Source organism: Coloeus monedula (genome assembly GCF_965178545.1).
Source record: "Coloeus monedula genome assembly, chromosome: 16".
NCBI lineage: Eukaryota > Metazoa > Chordata > Aves > Passeriformes > Corvidae > Coloeus > Coloeus monedula.
The window spans coordinates 11,020,664-11,038,679 of record NC_138796.1 but is presented as its reverse complement, the minus strand read 5'-3'; the positions used below and the strand labels follow the sequence as shown (position 1 = coordinate 11,038,679).

General features: G+C 39.6%; 1 protein-coding gene across 1 annotated transcript in view; it reads right to left on the bottom strand.

Moving 5' to 3' along the window:
• GRIN2A (glutamate ionotropic receptor NMDA type subunit 2A) overlaps window positions 1-18,016 on the bottom strand; it is a gene marked incomplete at both ends in the record, with an annotated part of 157,025 nt that overhangs the window by 17,236 nt on the left and 121,773 nt on the right. The window contains one exon of the mRNA XM_082292494.1: window positions 12,237-12,397. Coding sequence (XP_082148620.1) covers window positions 12,237-12,397 — 161 coding nt within the window. The remainder of the gene's footprint in view (window positions 1-12,236; window positions 12,398-18,016) is intronic.

Genomic DNA, 18,016 nt, shown 5'->3' with positions numbered 1-18,016 from the left:
CACATGCTGTAAAACACAGAGAAAATATAAAGACAGCTATTCTTCTGTCAAAACAGCCTCAGTCAGAAATACAAAGGAAAGAAAAGGATCTCTTTGCTAAAGATTTCAGGGCAAAAGCCTTGTGCTACCTCAAAAATTACACTCTTCACATGCAGTTTGCCTCCTTAGTTACTGAGCAGTGTACTAAAACCTTAGGACAGAAAGACAAAGCACAGTCACAGTTTCACTCACTCGCTGTGGAAGCTCCTCCCCAGTTTCCCAGGAGTCTGGCATCAGTGCAGTGCTTACACATGAAACGGCTCCTGAGGATGCAGAAGGCTTTACTTTTGAGGACTTTTCCTATACTACTTCTATAAGGTCACAACAAATCCCATGACACAAATCAATTTAAAAACATGAGGCACTTTCCTGACAGATGCTGAGAGCTGAAGGTTCTGCTATCAGTCGCTGCCCAATGTCTTAACTGTAAATCAAAAATTGATTGCCCTGAAAAACTCTTGGTATCCACAAATACAAACTTATATTCAGAATACATTTTCTGCATTTCCAACATAACTCTTATAACCTCTCAAGTCTTAATCATCTCTTCATCGTGTGCTGATTACAGAAGCCCTGTTCCTGCAAAGCTCCAGAACATGCTGTACCCCTGCAGCGTGGGCAGGGAGAAACAAGCCCCAACTGAAGCTCTCAGATTTTAGGGCACCCAACTCTTCCATCACTGGGAGGTGAATTTCTGGCATTCCAAATTTTTAAGAACTTTCAGATAACTATAAACATTTCTCAATTAGTGTTTCCAAAAGTGGAGACAGCAAAATCTGGCCAAGTCCAAAAATGTGACCCTTTCCGAGTTGTTTGCAAAGCTGGCAGCAAGATCAGCCCTGGAGGAAGACAAGGCAGGGATGTGTGCAGGCCAGAAGGCTGCTGGGAACACAGAGGACTTTCCATCCTGCCATGACTGACTGGGGAAAGCCACAGCTGCTGTTTCACTGGGCTCTGATGGAAGAGCCAGGCTGCATGCATGGCAGGGACTGCTGGACACGGAAGCCCATCCTTGTCTTGTCATTCTCCAGGCAGGACTGCTAAGCCTGGACCTCCAGCTCTTCCTCTTCTTTCTACAGAGAGACTGGCAAGTCCCAGGTTTTGATTTCTGTGGCAGCAAAACTGCAGTGTGCTGCACAGCTGAGCACTCTGCTATTGAGGTTACACACTCAGTGCAGAACAGCTCCACACGCCGAGCACAGACCACGCACCCAGAGAGGCTCAGTGCCTCCTGCAGCCTTAGTCACGTACAAATGAACAATTAACTTGTCAGCTCAGTGCAGCCACTCAGCAAGTGAAAAGCTTTGTCACATTGTGGAGGTTTAAATAAACTGGTAAGAAATATTAGAGAGCTGAGAGAGAACTATCAAAGCTGGAATGCAAGAGAAGGTTCAGAACTGCCATGAACTGGTCAAACAGGCCAGGCACCTCCAGCCAACACAGGGGAGCAGGACTACAGTGCTGTGACTCATCTGAGCAACGGGCAGCTCTGCAAACTTCCTCAGAACTACTTCAATAATCCTGGCTAGAAGGAAAAAATAAACATTTTGGAATATTTATATAACACTGACTACAAAGGCAAATGTCCTTCATCACAGAGCAAGCACCAACAGGAAAGGGGGTGGGGAGAATTTTATCTCACAGCTTCAGAGAACATCAGGTGTTATGAAATCATTAACTGGAATATTCCTAGAAAAACCCAAAACAGCATTACTGAATGTAATAATTTGAGGTGGGAGATATGTGAAAAATAAATGTGGACAGTCCCATAACTAAACATTTATGATTCATCAAGAGGGATAAGAGTTGAAAAATCAGAATAGCTATTGCAAAAACCCATTCTCAAGCATTGCTGCACACATGCAAAATTGCCTGTGTAGAGAAAATTTAAGTTAGAGAAAAGGGTAGAGAAAAGCAATTTCAGAAAAGCTGAAAACGCTTCCCTGTAATTTTCCCCATCTTTATTATTGGCACAACTTTTCATAAAATTCCTATGATGAAAACTGAAAAGGAGGACTAGGAAAGTTCTCCTTTATTAGTCACGTCTCCCTCAACAACAGAAGTATAACTCAGTTGAAAAATGTTCCTTTGCTTCCTTAACCAACTACATGTTCCATCAACAATTTTGTTCTCTTGATGGAATGAGAAGTAAAAATTTAAAAGGCCAATCTGCTCAGTAGTTCTGGAGCCACAATGATATTAGGCAAAAAAATAATGGCATCTACTTAAGGCTGGAGTAAATTTAAGCATATATTTTTAGAATCATCAATAGCATTGCTGGGGTCAGCAAGTGCAAAAATACTGTCTGTAAGATCTGATGGTTTAACATTACAAACTTCCATTTCATCCCTTCTTTCTCCACAGAAGAGATAAAAGAAAGTATGTCAAGAGTGAACAATGAGGGACACAGCATCATTTGTGTCTCTCTGTGTCCTGGGAATCCAGTGCTGAAAGGTCACTGTGGAGTGACACAGCAATCAAAGGGAAAGACGCTGCTCTGAAGATGAGGCTTCCATGACAGTGCTCTGAAGTGACACTTTGATACTGCTGGAGCAAAAGCAGATATTTAACCTTTAGCATGAAGGACTGTTGATTTCTTTTACCCAGTTTTGACTAAAATGCATTTCAGCTTATCTGATGCACTTCATCACCAGCAGTGACTTTATCTTTCAGTACATATTCAAATGGCTCCTCGCAGAACTGAAGTTCACACACACTGAATGGATTTCTTGACATCTTGATATTGCCAATTCATTAGGGGAAAATTCAACAACCACCCCTCCAACAACACAGGTCAGCAAAGTATAACCCAGTTAAATGACGAGCTCATGAGCAGGGAACAAGCTTTCAACTTTTCTCCTGGCTCAAACTATCCTCACTTCATTCCTCACACAGGAAATGCAGACAGAAAATTTGAAAGAGCAGTTTCTGACAGACATTACCACCACCACGAGGGATTGTGGAGGCTTCACCTCACCTATCAGGGCTATCCCAGCTGCCAGAAAATCCACTGTGAACCTCACTAGGCTGCGGTTACCTGCATGGGCACATTCCCTTCCTCACTCATGGGAGCTCCCATCCACCACCCCTCTGCCCACACACCTTCCCAGTCCCAGTAACATTTCCCTTAGCAACAAAATAATGGAAAATTTAGTGTGCCTTTATGATTAATTTATACAATGGAAGATTGTCCCACTTCACATCTTAGAAGCCAAGCCAAGAAGTTTTTGCAACACATCAGTTTATCAAAACACAAAATCTGAAGAGCCGAGTTGGGGGAATATATTTTTAGATTAAAGGTTTTGTCCCAGTTACAATAGCATAATGAAGGATAAATTCAGCACGGCTCACCAAGTACCTGATCTCAACCCCAAATCAAATGAAGACTAAAACTCAGAATAGCTTCTCAAAAGAGGGGTTAGATGGCACACAGCTACTTCCACCTGTTCATTTTATTTCCAGCCTATTTGTGATATTTAGAGATATTAGATAGATAACAGCATTAGCTACAAAATGATAAGGCAGACAAAGGAAGTAACCTTAAAAAAAAAAAAAAAAAAAAAAAAACAAAAAAAAACAACTCCAGAAGAGCATTCAGGTACTGAGTAAAGGAATTTGAAATAAATTAATTCTTTTTTTCTAGAGGCAAGTTTCTAGAGGCAAGTTTCTATGCATCAGGTGAACAGGAGACACAGGGTTGTTTGTTTGTCTTTCTTTAAATACAAATTGCAAAAGAAGCAATGGATTTCTCTTATGGCCATGAAGAAATTCCTGAAAATGTAAGAATTATGAGAATATGAGAATAACTGCCTTTCTTGAAAGGACAGAAAGTTATGGGGAAACAGGAATCAGGCATCAGAAAAACTGATGCCAGAAAATCCTGCCATGAGTGGAATTGCCATAGGGAGACTTAAAGTCTGTACTGGCAGCTTGTAGCACTGAACTCTGCTCACTTCAGCAGTAAAAGCAGGAAAGCTAGCCACACATTTCTTTTAAGATACTAGATTTCAGAATTGATACTGAAGAGATCCTTCTGAAAAATGCTCCTAGATGGAACAGCAAATTTAAATGTTTTCACATCTCTGCAGTCCTTCAGCACAGACAGCAGTTTCCCAGTTGCAAACCAGCTTTCCAGTTCTTAGCTTGTATGACTACAGCTGAAACATCCATTGGAAATCATTCCCCTCACAGCTCAATGCCAAAATGAACATTAGAGTGAACACCAAAACAAACATTAGATTAAAGCACCACAGAAAGCATCATAATGTAAATTGAAATTAAGTTACCCCAGCCATCTGATGCCAAATTAAATGAAGTTATTGATTGCAGAAGTTGTCTGAACTTGGTCAGCCAGGACAGAAAATCCTGAATGGGACAAACTGTTTAGCAGAGATGTTTTTTACAGAAGGTCAGGAAGGAAACCGTTATCGAGGTTTTAGCTCCGTCAGACAGTTTTTAGGAAAGTGTATTTGTATTTGTACAGTAATTTAGTGCTTACTGTCAAGATTGATAGTGATAAGTAGACACTCTGGAGCACAGCAAACATCTGGCTCTCCCAGGTAGTTTGGGATCTTTTTTCATGCTCTTTGACTTAGATGTTTCCCCCTGTGTACATATGATGAGAGTACCCATATATGGACAGTAAATCCTCACTGGATTAGATTTGGGACCTAATTATGACAATAATTCTTTCTGAGCTCACTTACTTTGGTATTCACAACATCTGATCTCCATAATATAACCACATAAGTTTAACTCCACAAATGCAATATTCCATCAATCACTACTGAACTTTACAAAGGCCTGGTGCCAAACAGGGAAAAGACAGAGTGAGAGACAGAGAGAGAGAGGAGAGGGCAAAGAGAGACCAACCCATGATCACTTTTCCTTAACAAAAATAAAATCCTATGCGGCCAACCGCTGTGATTATTTCAACTTGTCAAGACCACAGCACAACAGTTTCCAAAGGTATTTTACATTTCTATTTCCACTCCAGCTACGAGGCAGAAGTGTGCAGGCATAGAAGGTGATACTCCATGTATGACTTACTGCAAAAGCTGCTTGAACTCATCAGTGCCTCGGACATGGGCCAGCTCAGCCTCAGGTTTCATTTGGCTGAGAAAAGTAAAGTTCAGTTCAGCTTTTTTCTAAGGAGTTCCCATGGTCCTGTCTCACAGCTTTATTCATTTTTTATTTTGGTTTTTTGACCAGCTGCAGAAATGGATTCTTCTAAGCGTCAGCGTTCAAAAACGTCCCAAAGTTATATCCAGAAAAATGGCCAAACAGGTGCCTTTGTATGGAAATAGTGCAACCCAGGAGGTAGATAAATCAGTCCTCTAGGCTATTTCATACTCCTGACCATTAGTTATAAGTAACATTGGCAGTGAATTAACTGAAATCTTAATTTCTCACCTTACATCACACATTCATGTTTTGCATTCATCACCCCCTTAAAGGAAGGATCACCTGGCACAATTATTAGCCCTTTCAGGGCCTGATAAAAATCCTTTCAATTACTGTCATATATATATGATGAAAATATAGATAGTTATTTTTTTAAACATTTCTCCTTATTGAAACAACATTTAGAGATATAAATTGGATTAATCAGTGCTTGCCTTGAGAGAAAAAAAAGGCTAATTCCTATCTTAGATTATAAACTTTGTAATAACAACACGTGCAGACACAAGAAAATACTTTCCAATGACAAGTGAGTACACAAGTTCAGGTTCATTACTTTAAACTGGTGTATAAGTTTTGAGTAGCCCCAAAGAAGAGTTCTGCACTTTGAAAACATTTTGAAAGAAGTGAACATCACTCCTTCTTCATTAAGATCAGGACATACTTCAACTACAGGCTGCTGTTTCAGTGACACCTTAAAAACATGATCAGAGCAAAGATCGCCCATCTAAAAATTGGCTATTTCAGTTGGTGCATTTGGTATTTTAAATTCTGTTTTTGAAGCTTTGGAGAAGCAAAAACTCAAGCAGAGTCAGAATAGGGAACTTTGACAAGTAGTCCATGTGAAAGCAGGAAAACATCATGTTTTAGACTTACAGCTGGATATAAAATGATTTGATGCATTATTTTAAAATTCAGTTGCAGAAAGCTAAAGCTGTCTCCAGTACAGTTTCTCTCGTCATGTATCATAACAGGTATCCTGGAGGGTTGAAAGCAATAAATTATTATGACTACAGATATCTCATGCTGCCTACAGGCCTTCTCCTTTCTCCCTCAAACACTCTTCAGAATCAACCATCCCTGGTAAATTCTTAAACACTTGGTTAAAGAATTGCTTTATGTACTGTAACATTAAAAGTCTAAGAAAAGTGTGTATTCCCTATTACAAATACTGCAAGGTCTTGTCAACCAGAAACAGTAAAAAATATATTGAGCCACTAGTTTAAAAGTTTAACATTTTATTGTGTGCTGGACATTTCTGTGAGTTCTGGTTGTAAGCTGCTATTGTATCCCCATGAGAACAATGAAAAATTTGTGCTTTTAATGAAAAATAAAAATATATCCTTTTTCTTTCAAACAGACATCTTCTCTCACAGCTTGCCCTCCTCTTCTGAGGTGAAAAGGCATGAACCACAGAATGAACAAAAACTAGGAAGTTTTTCCTTTGATGAAAATTTTGATGACAATTTTTCTGTAAAAATAAAATTAAAATATTGAAATTGGTTTTGCATTGAAGCGGAGAGATGTCAGCTGGCTGCCTAAAAGACACATTGGGCTTGATTTTAACTTTAGGCATATCACTACTTTAACTGGCAGACCTAATTAACAGTAGGACCTGCTGGGCACAATCCCAACCATGCTCCAGCTGACAGAAACAGGGATGTTTGCCTCCTGGTTATGCCTCTGCCACCCTGCAGAAGCTGCCAACTCAGCCTCTGACCTGGTTGTATTTGTTCAACAAATAACAGAGTGTGTGAAGCTGTGAATTGGATAATTTATAATCACTGTGAGAACAACAAAAATCCAATTCAGGCCAATAAACACACAGACAGGGTTAAAAGGCCATTGGGGCCTTCTGGGGTCTTCTCCTGCACTCTCCCTGCTTAGTGCCATAAGATTCTATAAAACATGTTAATAATCATGTTGTTTTCACAGGGGAGAGTGGGCTTGCAGGGAGGAAAAACTCCTCGTGCCATCTGCACTCTCAGTTCGATGCTCCCAGGTGTTTCTGCTGGCATTATACTTGTCATTAAAGGATGCTGAGGAAAGAACCATCATGTGTCCCCACCAAAGTGACAGCTCAGGACAGCCTGCAGGCTGAGAGCAGCTCCTCAGGGGCAGCTCATAAACCGTGGGGATACAACCCCTCACATCTGATAACCCAGCACACCTGAGGCCGTGCCTGCTGAGGCTCTGGCAGTGCAGACCTGCTGCCACCACAGCAGCCTTTCCAAGCAGCTCCATAATTCCATCAGCGTGTCCAAGAGGACTCGGGAATAAGGTACTCAACTCGATGTCTATCAACATAAGCACTGCTGTCTTTAACAGGAAGGCAGATGAAGTCCCAAGTAAACTTTAGCATCAAATCCCTGAGCACACAGTCACAGCTGTGGCTGGCAATAAAAGCTGTAAAGCACTCCTGACAGCCAGGGGATCTGCAGCTGTACATGGGGCTGCTTGCCTGGAGAACACCAGGGATTCGTACCCGCAGCTCCCTTGAAAGGAAGTGACGGGCAACAGGCAAGCAAACATTTCCCATTTTATCCCTACAGTAAAAAGAGCCTCTCCCAATTAAATTTTCTCATTTCAACCATTAGCAGTTAAATCCCAGACTATATTCCACTGTAGATGTGCTGGGGCAAAGGTGAGAATATAAAATGCATTTCCAGTTTATTGCCACTGCAATTTCTCCTCTTGACAGTTTTAAAGCCGCAAATAGAAACACTGCAACTCAAGAGCTGTGAGCTCATACAACCCACACCAGAGAACTGCAACTGGAAGCTTGCTTTGCCTGCAAAAAGATGGTATTCTTTAACTATAATCTCTTCAGGAAAAATACAGCCAGGCAAACAGAAGGAAGCAAACCCAAAGAGCTCCTGCAAACATAACACAATAATTAACAACTTCCTATTTGGGAACTTATTTTCTCTTCAAGGAGCAAAATCAATAGGATCTGTCTCCCTGGTACAGAAAGTTCTAGAAAAGTAGATCAATTAAATGCAGCATGGACAGAAATGCTTGCGATGCATTTTTAAGGCTGCATTTGATCAATAAACATCTAAAGAGCTCAGAGGAGCCTCCACAGCTCTGGCAGAGCTGGATGTTCCCACCAAGAACACATTAGCTAATGCCTTACAGACTCTGCTCTCCTGAGTAATGCTCAGGACAACAACTGCCATCTCTGCTCTCATTAGGGAACAAAAACCTACAGAAGCCCTGAGCTGCTTGGTCCTACCTAAGGACCAGTCCCAAGCTCTGCAGGTAGCACAGCACACATGGACCACCTGATCCCTTAAATGCATGAAATTTAGTGAAAAACACAAGTACACTTTTTGACAAGCTTGTAAGATCATGATTGCTTTCAGCAGTGAACTGCATTGAAGGAGGGACAATACTTTGCCATTTTGAAAACTATTGAGTAGTACTTCAATAACAAGGTCTTGCTTTTTAACAGGCCTGGTTGCAAACTGAGACATTTAATTAATAAAGTTCTGCTGCTGTTCAAATGGTGTTTCAGCAGCTTCCTGAGAAATATATCTGTGAATCTCAGAAATAAGACCCTAGTGACAAGAGATGGATAATACTGAGTCTTTACAGACTTTTTTTTTTAGATCTTTTCAGAAACAAAGGTTGATTTCTTATCAAAGAGGAAAAACCAATAAAGCTGATAACTTTGCCTTCAGCCCTGATGTTAACAAGCTTTCATGAATAAGCTGTACTGAACCCCCTATGGGGATTCACCTGAGGGAGTAGGTATAATGTCAATGTCAGACTAACACAAAAATCTCATATCCACTTTGATTTGCAGCATCTCCCAGCTGATGATCTCAAACATTTTTGATGCTAATTGAACAAGATCGGTCCAAGCCTATTGCCCATGCAGTGAAGTTTCTTCTTCTAATTAACAAAAAACAAAGGCAGATGCTTTCCTTGTATGATAATTTTTGAAACAGTACCAGCTTCACCTCTCAAAGATGAAACCAGAAAGGGGCTGGGTATGTTTTCAAGGCTTCCCAGACACAGATGTGAGCACACTCACCTCTGCATGTACAGCAATACTGCAACACAAGGTTTATCTAACCTTTACAGTCGACCAGAAAATAAAGGCAGGAATACCCCATTTATTTTATACATATTTCTATCCATACTTCTCCCACCCCAGGCTTTTTCTGGCCACATTAGCAAGTGGACTGAGGCAGCTCATTTTCTACTTCTTGAAAGAAAGAAAGAAAGAAAAAAAAAAAAAGAAAAAAAAACACAAAAAACCCCACAACAGTTTGGTTTTGTTTTCAGAAATCTGTGCATCTGGAATTTTATGTTTGTCTTCCTCCCTGCTTTCTCATTCCAGTTAAACTCAATAACATTTCCATTAAACACAATGGTCTCAAAGATCAAGATATTCCCAATACATCTCAAGATGCTAATGCTAATTAAAGTTGATCAAAAGACTTTGTTTGAGATACAGCAAAATCAGACTGAACTGTGACAAGATGCTACTTTATCATTTCATTCTATTTAGATCACAAGGGCCACATGTGTGGCATTATTCAGTCATTAAGCATTGCTTCATTGCTCGTATTTTTTGCTCCACCTTAAAATTAGAATCAAACACTACACAAAAGTAATTAAAAGGGACTAAACCTCATGTCCTCAATTAAGCAAAAGTAGTTTTCAAATTGAGATTGGAAATACAGGTTATACAAACACTCTCCAGGGATAACACAGTTAATATTTATTTTAACTCACAGCAGCAGTTATCAACCAAACATTCCTTCCAAGTCCTTCTCAGTCTATAGATGACTAAAATGATCACATAGTTCATTTTCAAAAAGCTGTGGAAAAGTAGCAAGCCTTACCATGCATAAAGAAAGTTGCTTCTTGTATCCCCAAGGATGAGAATGAAAAAAAAGAAAAGATAAAAGTACAGGAATAGTTTTGGACAGAGATAAAGATGAAAAGAGACAAATTAGTTGTAATAAGGTGAACAAAACACACACACACGAGGAAAATAGAAATTATATATGTTTCTGGAAGCAGAAGCAGTTTGAGGAATAAGAGATGAGTCATCCTCAAAAGAGCCATAGAAACATAGACTCCATGGGACCAGATGCACTAAATATCATGGAATCAAGTGAATCAGGGAGGGAAGGAAAACTTCATCAAGTCTAGTTAAAGATTAAAGGGTACATTTTACATGGAAGAGAGAAAGAATTTAGTCAATGAATTCATGAGGGGGAGAGGAAGAAGAAACAGTTCTGTATGCTGAAGAACAGAAAATTTGGCAGAAAAAATGAAAAATTGTTTTCGAACAATATGAGTCTGGAAGCAGCTGACACCCTGCTGTTCAATCCTTCTGCAGGTGCCACCAGACAAAATTCCAAGGAGCACAGCTGTAGGTAGCAGTTACTTGTATTGACCCAGAAGCTTATTTGTACCATCTGCTACAGAAATATTAGTCAAGGAGAGCAAGGTAGACACCTGGGGGTGTCCACACCGAGAGATCACTTAGAACAGGAAAGAAACTTCAGCGAGGGAAAAGAAATCTGTAAAAAATGGATCGTTTATGCTGTCAAAAGGAGTAAAGCTTTTGAGGAGGATCATCAGCTTGCCCAGGAGCAGCCAGCCTGAGTTTTAGTGAACATCCTGAACAACCCTGCAGTCAGGCTGCCCCCCCCCATTTTCACACTTAAGTATCTGACAAGTGGCCTGATTTTCAAGCTAACAGCAGTTTTTCAGGGCTTTCAGTAGCACAAATAGTTGGTGAAAAGTACAAGCAGTATACATCCCCTAAATAAACTGTCCATCCAATAGAACAGGCCCTACAATGCCTGAAATTAGGACAAGTCCTTCTTCAAAAATTCCCAGCAGGAATGGTAGGCTTCAGCTGTCTATCTCTAATGCAAAATGCAGCTGTCACCCACGAAATGTAACTTGCACAGGCTTGGTCAGAGCAGGAGCTCCAGTTTGGAAGCCTCTGGGTAAAGCTGATCTCACACAATCTGTCCTGGGATGGGGCAAACCAGGCCTGGGGAGTTCCAGCTGAGAATCCCTGGAGAAATGAGGGCAGAGAGAGTCCAGAAAGCAGACACGAGAGAGAAGAGAAGGAAACAGCTGGAAGGATAACTTTTTAAAGAAGGGAATCTTCACTCTAAGGAAAAGACTTTGGGATTTCAAAGTGTTTTGCTTAAGTAATACATTACATTCCCATACAGGTTTGGGAGAAGGATAAGCAGTTCCCCAAAAAGCACCAAAAGCAACAGGGTATTTTAGTATAGGAAGAAACGTGTCCTGTGTTCACCCCAAATAATAGCAGGAGAGATGTTCCTTGAAACAGCCCCTGGAGTACATATACTTAAATCCACTAAGGTAATTTCTCCCTTCAAAACAAAACATAAAAAGCCTATATTGATAAATTATTATTATTGTATTATTAACAAATATAATCATGTTACGATCAAGCCTAAGTGTTTAGAAAATATTACTAGAGTTAGCACATTCCTGTCACCCAGATGAATAATGGTATGAGCAATGAGTCACTTTCATACCTTTGGAGGATTAAGAATGAAAATTTCTCTTTGCCCAAGCAGGCAGAATGGGCTACTTCAGAGAGAAAAGGATGGATGGCACTCAAGTCTAAGTCTGAGATCTTAAGAAAGAAGGACAATACTATTTGCCAGAATATTTACCAAGATTGTCAGAAGCAGGATTAGGCAGCACTGCAAAGGTAACAAGAGACTGTACTGTCTTCAAATTTAAGAAACATTAATTCTGCCCTTTGAAACTATTTCTCATAGGACATTGAAGCTACGTTATAATTTTAAAATAACCATAGAAACCACAGTCAATCATTTTCCTTTTTGATAACTGTAGAGTGCAGTTGGAAAAAAAAAAAAAGAGCAATGCACCACACGTCAGCCTGACATCAGTCCACTCAGTATCACAGTAAGTACAGATCAATAGTTCTCTGTTTCTGAAAGCTTTACAGCATTCTTTAAAAACCATGGGAAAAAGCTCACCCAGTTTTCAAGCTGACCAAGGCATCTTCGACTCCTTTCTGGTTAAACTTGGTCATGTAAAGGTGCATATCAGGGTAGTTGTTTCGGATATTCCTCTCAGTGCTTCCATTTGGGACAGTTCCAAACCGAAAAGGAGGTGAATAATCATGTGGCCTTTGAAACTAGAGAGAAAGTGGAAAAGCAAAGTGTTTCAGGCATTCAAAATGTGACGAAGGGCAATTTCAGATTGAAAAAGACAGAAGCTGTGTAAGTTGCCTCAAATTCCTTCTAGGCAAATGCTGTGGGTTAATTCAGGTCTATTATACCAAAAACTGTCTTCACACTGACTGAATGTAATCTACATCCAAGTAAAACCAACTCCATTTTGCCACTCAAATGTGACTCTCTCCCATGCTTTGCACTATGGCAAGACAGCAGAAACTGGAGCAGATCCTCATCTGCCAGCATCTCTCTAGGGAGCCCAAACACACTGGTAAATTGAAACCAAAGGAAAAGAGTATTTTGTTGATAGTCACATCCCACTTCCACCTCAGTTGGGACATTGTGATTCCCCATCAGGAAGATGGGAAAAGGATCATCCACAGTACTCCACAGGGAGCCCAATTCCCTAGTCCTGGAGGGTACCAGGGATGGCAGGAAGCACTTCCAGGGAGAGACACAGTGAGGGAGTTTCCTTCCTCCACCACGACTGGAGGGGAATAAAAGCTCTTGCAGCTTCCACAAGGGCTCAGCAAGTACATAGCTCAACATGAGAAGGGCTTCTGGAGTTCCCACACCTATAATCCTAGTCCCTGTTCATCCCTACCGTTTAAAACTACAAACCATTTCCTTGAGGGCATATAGGTTTATTCTACAATTTTACCCTCACTATTGCATCAGCACAGATGAACCAGCCAGGGGATATCTGCAAAGGAATGGCAATAGCTCAGGGCACATTCAGGTTTCAGACTTGGCAATCCTTCAAATAATGTCACATAAACTTTTTGCTAACAGACCTGAAGATTTTCTATGTGCCTTTTCAATACCTTCCTTTAAAACCCAAGGGACACTTCAGGATTAAAATGTCTCTTTAAGAAACAAATGCAAAAGGGCACTCACATTAGAGGAACTATTTGCTAATGAGGAAATTGAATTGAGCATTGATAAAAGCAGTCACCCATAAATTCCACAGTAAAATGCACTCTGTTTTTACTGCTGAAGTTAGAAGAGCAATCTATATATCCTGCGCTGCAAGAGATGACTAATATTTATACAGCTGCTGATTCCTTTGGGGTTCCATAGGAAATTTCTTTTTAACATTTGGTCTCAGAGCATCAAGAATTCCCAAGATCCAGTGCCAGTTTGCAAACAGAATACAAATGGGTTTATACAAAAACTGGGAGTATTTTCAATTCCATCAAACCTTGACTGTGAAATTACTGCTGCAACACCATTTTCTTGTTACAGAACTACAATTAAATGCTCCATTTTAATTAAGCATATTTTGACAAAGCATAAAGGAATGAACTCTATTTTTCTCTATTTGTTTAGCTAACAGATGTCTTACTTTCCTCATTTTCCCTTTTCACAGCTTTACTGTTTAAATTATAACTTTGCTACTACTTTTACACATAGTAATTGACCCATGCACCAAAATTACACTGTACACTACTCATGGTTCTCAGTCTATATTTGCTATCTCCCTTTCTGAGTTTATTATGCAGCACTGAAACAAACCCTGCTTTTAAATATATGTCCAGAGATTCTACTGATATAAATGTAGCTTGCTATCAACTTTATTTAAATCTACAGATAATGTATCTCTGATGTATTGAGATGGCTTCTAGTATCTCCTAAATTTGCCAGTCAATAGAACTGGAAAAAATAATTAAAGAAACACTGTAGATTTCAGGACCTGTAAGACTTGATGCTCCTTATATCACTGGAATTAATTTTTTGGAAATTGAGCTGTGGTGAGCATTCTGCAAGCTCAGTTCTTAGTATGGCAGGTGAACTGAGGGAATGGAGGGGAACTGGGAGAACAGGGACAGTATGATGGAGTATTCTGGTAATTTCAAAATGGAGTTTGGTTTTAAATAGTCTCACTTTTCAAGAACGTTCATATGAATCTAGGAGGTTGGGAGGCATTTCCTCTCATAGGAATAGTTGAAATTAACACATCTGTTCAAATTTAACATTCATGGAAGACAAAAATATTTTTGCAGAAGAGAGGGATGAATAAAAAGCCCAAGTTCATTCAAAAGTCAGAGAGTTAAAAAGCAGATGAATCGTTCCATACCCCATCTACAGACTGGAATTTTTGGCACCAACCAACAAATTTTAATACTCACAAGGAGATTATCTTTTGAAACCATCATCTGCTACTACTGCCTGCTCGCAGACTACTTGTAAAGAAGAAAGAAAGGTTTAAATCTTTTTACTAACACTGCACTCATATCTGAGGTGAATAAAGTTTTCATCAATTATATTAAACTTATATTCCGTGAACTGCCATGTCCTGGAGAAGTACACAGGACAGTCACGGTCTGTGACTGCAGCAAAGATCTACATGGCAGGCAAGAGACAAGGGAAAAAAAAAAAGATCAAGGCCCTACATGCATTCATTTTCCCTGAAGTCCCATGATGAGAAACAAAATATGTCATGTCTGCTAGGAAACCATTTTCTTCCTAGACATTTCATGAAATGCTAATCTTTTAAATCATGGACAAAATTCTTGAATTGAATGTACAAGCCCCTTGTTTGAGCCATAGTTGTGGACAGATCTACTGTTATTCTGAAGAGTAACCAATTCGTTCTTGTCTCCCCCTGCTCTACCACCTGACAGAACTGTAGCACATGGCAACAGAACTCCAGTCTTCTGCTTTTATTTTATTTTTTCTATATGCCTCAATAAAACTGGCAATTCCATTAAGTCAGCAAAGTGCTCTTTCAGAAACATTAAATATTGACTTCATTTAAAGATTTACTTGCTTGCCTTAAAAGGCTGGTGTTGAGAGCAGCTGTTTGTTATTGTTCTGGAGTTTCTTAAGGAACCGTGGGAAACAATACTAATATAGTAGAAAACAGTAAATAATCTCCTGCTGATAACAGGAATTACAACTCGTTTGAAGTGACAGAAGAACACCCATATTTGAACACTTTCCTTTCTTCTTTTACCAGATGGGAACCTGACATTCTGACTTCTGATCCTACAAAGATACAGCTATCAGTCCTTCATCATTCCAAGGCTGTTGTTATAATCATCAGTTACTGCAATGCAGCAGTAGCTGTGCCTGCCCACCCTCAGGAAGCACGGGAAGGGTTTGATATTGGACAGTGGTGAGAGGGGCTGGGGTCAGAGGCTCTCCCTCGCTGCCTACCAGCCACGCTGCCTTTAGCTCTCTGCTGCTCTGCTGCCACACAGACACGTCACGGTCACTGCACAACCTGTGCCATCCTAGGGCACAGGAACAGGAAGCCAAGGCTACAAGAATACTGTGAATCTTGCAAAAATAAGGAACCTGTAAGTGGCATCATTAAGGTTTCCTGTTAAGGTTGATGAGAAGCTCCTGGACCATGTGTACGTGAGGTAATTCTTAAGTGTGGCAGAATCCCAGCAGATTAACACCTTGCAAGACAATTCTGTGCACTGCTACCTACCCTCCTTTAGCAAGTATTTCCCTCTTTCATTGCATGAAATAGGCACAAATGGTCTCAAAAGTAACAAAGGCCAACAATGTCGGCTTTGCTGGATACTTTGGACTCATTTTCTGTACCTTTTTATGAAGATAAAGCTTTTAAACACCTATTACATATACAAGAATGTCAAAATATAATTTTCTTCTCATTTGCTGAATCATTTGAGTTTATGAACACCCACCCTTTCTAACTCCAGTACATGCTGTGCCATGTATTTCTGGCTGACACTCTGATGACATGGCATTCAGAAATTCATTAGCAACATTTCAAAGGACAAGGAAACTATAAAGAGGTCTTAAAGCACCAAGGGGTAAATAACACATTATCATCATGTGTCAGCAAACCTGGTGAACCAGCTGATACAGTGCAACACATTTCCTGAATGGGACAATATTGAATGCTGAGGGTCAGGGATGGCTGCTCAGAGAGAGCAGTCAATCACATGTGGAAACCCCAGTATCTCTAACTGGGAATACTTTACTGCATTGGCAGTACAGCACTGACAGAAGAGCTTGACTCTTCAGATGTGGCAGTGGAAAAAGTGGGAGAGAAGAAGAAGAACAAACTGATTTACCAGCCCAGAAGTGGGTTTTGGGTTTTTTAAATTTTTTTAAAATAAATTAGTGAACTTTTAGGTATTAATTATTCAAAATTGATTATACCCACATTTTTGGCCCTTGCCTGCAACTGCTTTGCTTCCTGCAAGGGTCAGAGTTCTCTACTGAACAGTAAAATCCTGTAAATTCCTGATCTGTTCTCCTATTAACAGCATTGTAGCAACATGGCAAAGAGAGGAGAAAAATAATTGAACATCAGTCAGATTACATTCCCATAAATTGTCCCCAATTATTTGATTTTTTAAAATCCAAGAAACCTCAGTATTGTGGAGGAGGCAAAACCTATGTATGACAATAAGAATATTCTGAAATAGTCCGTTGCTTTTCTGGACTTCTAACTTGTTTAATTTAATCAGAAAAGGCATGGCTCCCCTGACTTATCTCCATGTGCTACAGGCAAAGTTTGAAGAACTGAAAAATAGAAACAAAGGTGGCAGATCAAATAAATGATCAGCAGACCACACAAGAACAGATGGTATTTTCTGATTCAAGTATTTTTCTATTTTTATTTTGCTTTTTGTGGAAATAAAAGCCTACTTAGCAGTCAGAATAGAAAAATGACAAAACTAAGGAAGTTATTAGCCAAAAGCTACAGAATGAGTGCTGACATTTCCCAGCCCCATGGCAAAGAGCCAGCAAGGAGGGGAAGGTGAGGGTGCACTGTCAGACCTGAGCCCCACTGCTGTCCCAGGTGCAAGGCAAATCCTGCCAAAACCCAGAGGCCCTGGAAAATGCTCTGTTCTTTCTCACAAACAGGAGAAAGATGTTTCTCAAATCTCCTTTCATTTATCCCCAGGAGAGAATGCCATTTATCTGTCTCTTCTAAGAATATTATCTTAAAATACAGGTATATTTAACAATCTTCATGCTCTTTCAAAGGTTGTGTGACACAATTTAATGAAAACAAAACTATTACCATTTTTTGTTTCTTTTTATCTTTCCTCTAGCCATGCTTGCTTTGATATACCAGACAATCAATCAAAGCCTGGTCATAAAAAGCAGTTAAAACAAAAAAACAGACAAGACTGAGATGTTGCCTTTTTGGTTTGGTTTTCTTTTTTTTTTTTTTTTTTTAAATAATTATTTCCTTTATTTTCTGTCCTTTGAAAAAACCCCTTGTTGTCCCCTGGGCTATACTGCATTTAAATATTTCTTCTGAATGTCAATATTTAGTTTCATTTTCAAACAACTGGGCATAGACTTGACAAAAGCATACCCTTCAAGTATCTTGTGCATATCCATCACAATAATTTTGCAAATGGACTTTTTTTCTATTAATATATTACTAATATCCAACACAATTTTTCAAGCTTTTTATATTGGTAAGGCATTCTTTTTAGCCAAACTGTAATTGATTTCTATCACAAAATAAAGGTAATTTTCAGTTAATGCAGCCACTTTGGAACAGGCAATTCAGAGATTTTGAAAACAGACTGGTATTTTATGCTTTGGGTCTTAGGTTTGTTAGTAAAGGTTTGCACTTG